Consider the following 3,737-nt stretch of genomic DNA (forward strand, 5'->3'; position numbering starts at 1 on the left):
TTGCTGTCAAAATCCAACCAGCAGAGATCCACCTGCCTCTGGTGGGACTGAAGGTCTGTACCACCATGCTGCTTTCATGTTGTTCTTTGAGTCAGGGTTTCTCTGTGTAAATCTCCTGCCTGTCCTGGAACTCTCTCTGTAGACCAGGCTGGCCTTGAACTCACAGAGATCCACTTGCTTCTGCCTCCTGAACGATGGGATTAAAAGTGTGTGCCACCATGTCTAGCTTGTTTTGTGTTTTAAAATACACTTCACATCTGGGACAGGTCACACATGATCTGCTCCACAAAGACAGCACTGCTTATCACTGTCTGTGTTCTATCCCCAAATCCCACAAAAACCTCCACACCACGCAAGTACACTGCTTCTTTAAGTTCTCATGTGGACTGAGCTGAGTGTGAAGTCTTCATCCAATGCTTTATTTGCAAAGCATAACAGTTTGTTAGCTAAAGGGATTTTCGTGAATCACATTATTAGAAACACGTTAGCGATTTATTTTATGAATTCATTTATTTTAACCTAAGAGCAAATGAGTGCAACTAAGTCTTAGGAAAATTACTATTCAATCAGGGGAGAAAATGATGATGCAAGCCTTTAAAACCACTTTATTAGTATGTTTCTCACAAATAGGGGGAAATCTTATTTAACCAAGTAACAGAAAAATCTTTATTTTCCAGAGGGAAAAACACCAAATAGCATGGGGCACCCTAGCCGCTGAGGGCCAGGACTTCTGGTTTCCAGGATTTCTGAGCTCCACGTCACCCAAATCTAAAGCTTTCATAAACTCCAAGCCCAGAAACTCCTGAGTGAAACACAGAAGCACCCACTCCTTCCATAGCTTATCAGCAGAGGAACTTCCCTTGCAGCTACACAGATTAAGATTACATATACAACACTACCTTTCATGAAGCAAGATTATTAATTCTGAAGAAGAGCAAACATGAGTGTACTAGCTGAATCGGTAATTCACTCTTTGTTCAGACGGCTTCCGGTACCCAGCAATACTTTAGAACCACTCTTCATTTATGAGAGAAATGTACGCACAGTCCCCTTGATAGTACCCCTGCAGATGGGGCACTTTCTCAAGGAAGGGGCACATTCCTGACAGACTACCAGATGACCACAAGGAATGAACACAATAGAAACCTCTCTGTCCATGCATACTTTGCAAGTTCGTTCTTCTTGCAATCTCCGCAACTGCTCTTCCAGTGACAAGCCTAAGAGCAGAAAAGAGTGTGAGTGAGATGCGGTGTCCAGGAAGGGACAGCGACAACGGTGGGGTACTAACCGCACTGTACCAGGAAGGGACAGAGACAACGGTGGGGTACTAACCGCACTGTACCAGGAAGGGACAGAGACAACGGTGGGGTACTAACCGCACTGTACCAGGAAGGAACAGAGACAACAGTGGGGTACTAACCGCACTGTACCTGAGACATCTTCCGCTGGAGTGTACTTCATATTCTTTTCCACTGAAAAAGACAGCGTACAAACCATTACTCCAGCAATATAAAACTCTTTAACCTACTATTTTTATGCATATTTTTGCTATATTACAAGGAATACTACCTAGACAATAAAAAACACCACGTTTTTTTTTTTGTTTTTCTGGAATAGATAATATGTAAAGATTGAGGTTCAACTGGGTTTATTCTGCTTGCTCAGCAGAGAGATGAACAAAACCCTAAGGGTATCTAAATACTTTCTCCAACAAACTCACCAAATAAGTTCTCATATAATGTGGAGTCAATTTCCTTCAGACAGGTTTTGAAGATGTTGGCTGCAGCATTTCCTTTGACTAAAATGGTGTCAATCAGTTCTCTTGCTTGTAAGGGTATCTGTGTTTTCTGTCTGATAATATCATGTTCCTGCTTAGTAATTACACTGGCCTCAAGAAGACTGTCCAAGATCGGAAGGACACATGTCAGCTGCTGAAAGAGGGCCATTCTATTCTTCCGAATTAACTGCAAGTCACCTTCAGTTAAAAACAAGCAAGAAGAAGGATGCATTAAATTTCAAATGCCCCCAACTACACCCAAATGAGGCACTGAGTGTGAAGGAGAAGGAAACTAGCGTTTGTATCTCGATATTGCCTTCCTAAACTAAACTCCAGGTTAAACTCAGACTTCCATATCAGCACATACACTTTCAAGTATGAACGCTGATGGGCCCAGACACACGTCTTCAAATTGTTGAGAACAAGCAGAAAACTTTAAAGTAGTAAAATATGTGCCCTCTTTCTCTTTCTTTCTGCACCACGGAATTAAAAAGTAATTTATTTTTATCTGTATTATAGCACTTTACTTCTTAAGTATAGGCAAACGGTTATATTCAAAAAGGCAATTAGATAAGCCACGTATCTTCCAGATAGGGAGCCTCACAATAGCATGACTGGCTTGTCAACAGCCACAGAATGAGTTGTCAAACCAGTCCTGAACTAGTTGGGGTTTCCGGTTTGTTAGTTACTGAGACAGGACCTGATATATCCAGTCCTGATTGTCATGACTTTACTTCCCTTCCAAGTGCTGGGGTTACAGGCATGAACCACCCAGCCAGGTTTACATGGTGTTAATATCCTTTCAGGGTCCACACCATCTGTGAATGTGAGGGCTTAGCTACAAATCAAGATGGAGTTTGCTGGCTTGCCCAGAAAGTCTAGCCATTTTAGCCATGTCCCCCACTATACGCCTCAGCTTCCCGATCTGAAATAGGGAGAATCCAGCACCTTCCTTAAAGAGGTCAATAAAATGCACATCCACCACCTACCACAATACTCGGCACATTTTATAAATCTAAATTATGGTGCAGCTTTAAGAACTGAATCCAGCTCGCTCATAAGAGATTACCCCACTTCAGAGGTAAGGAATCTTAAGTTTAGTTGAATGAGCTGCCTACCCTAACTGAAAAAGGCCAGAATTAGATCTGTCTCAATCCAGAAATTAGAATTTCAAACATTTTGCTATATGGCTATACAATAAGGCTGTCTTGAACTAGTCTTTTTAAAAAACAAAACAAAACAAAACAGTTTCTTCCTTGGGGGTGAGGGTGGGGATGCCACAGCAGGCAACTTGTAGAGATCAATTTTCACCTTCCACCATGTGGGTCCTGGGCATCAAACTCAGTCACCAGGCTTGGCAGAAAGAGCCTCACTGACCAAAACTATTTCTACCTCTAGTTAAGGACAAAAGTGTTTTCAACCTAATGCTCCAATTTACGCGACACACTGAACCTTCACTTCTCTAATAGTTCTCTAAGGTTTTTATACAGCGTGTGTGTGTGTGTGTGTGTGTGTGTGTGTGCGTGCGCGCGCATACACAGTGCCATGACACGCATATAGCCGTCAGAGGACAACTGTAGGAACTGGTTCTCTCCTCCTATCATGTGCATCTCAGGTACTGAGCTAAGACTTGCAGGGTGGACGGCAGTACCTTTTCTCACTAAGCCATCTTGCTAGCTCTGTGATTGTCTTTTGGAACCTATTTCCCAGGGGTCTACATGCTCCCTGAGAATGACCAGCACTCTCACACCTTTGCTGTTTATATATTTAGACATATGAAGATATATATTTAGACACATATATATATTTAGACACACATATATATTTAGAAATATATATTTAGACATATGAAAAGATTTGTTGAAGATATAATTACTCAGGAGACTTGTTAAGATGTGAAAAAACTCGGGAGGCAGAGGCAGGCGGATCTCTGTGAGTTCGAGACCAGCCTGGTCTACAA

General features: G+C 42.1%; 1 protein-coding gene across 1 annotated transcript in view; it reads right to left on the bottom strand.

Annotated features, from left to right (window-relative positions):
- Positions 1–587: 587 nt before the first annotated feature.
- Birc2 (baculoviral IAP repeat containing 2) overlaps positions 588–3,737 on the bottom strand; it is a 15,880-nt gene continuing 12,730 nt past the window's right edge. The window contains 3 exon segments of the mRNA XM_013346101.2: positions 588–1,217; positions 1,431–1,472; positions 1,721–1,975. Coding sequence (XP_013201555.2) covers positions 1,024–1,217; positions 1,431–1,472; positions 1,721–1,975 — 491 coding nt within the window. The 3' untranslated portion in view covers positions 588–1,023.

This window comes from Microtus ochrogaster, chromosome 5, assembly GCF_000317375.1.
Source record: "Microtus ochrogaster isolate Prairie Vole_2 chromosome 5, MicOch1.0, whole genome shotgun sequence".
NCBI classification, from domain to species: Eukaryota; Metazoa; Chordata; class Mammalia; order Rodentia; family Cricetidae; genus Microtus; species Microtus ochrogaster.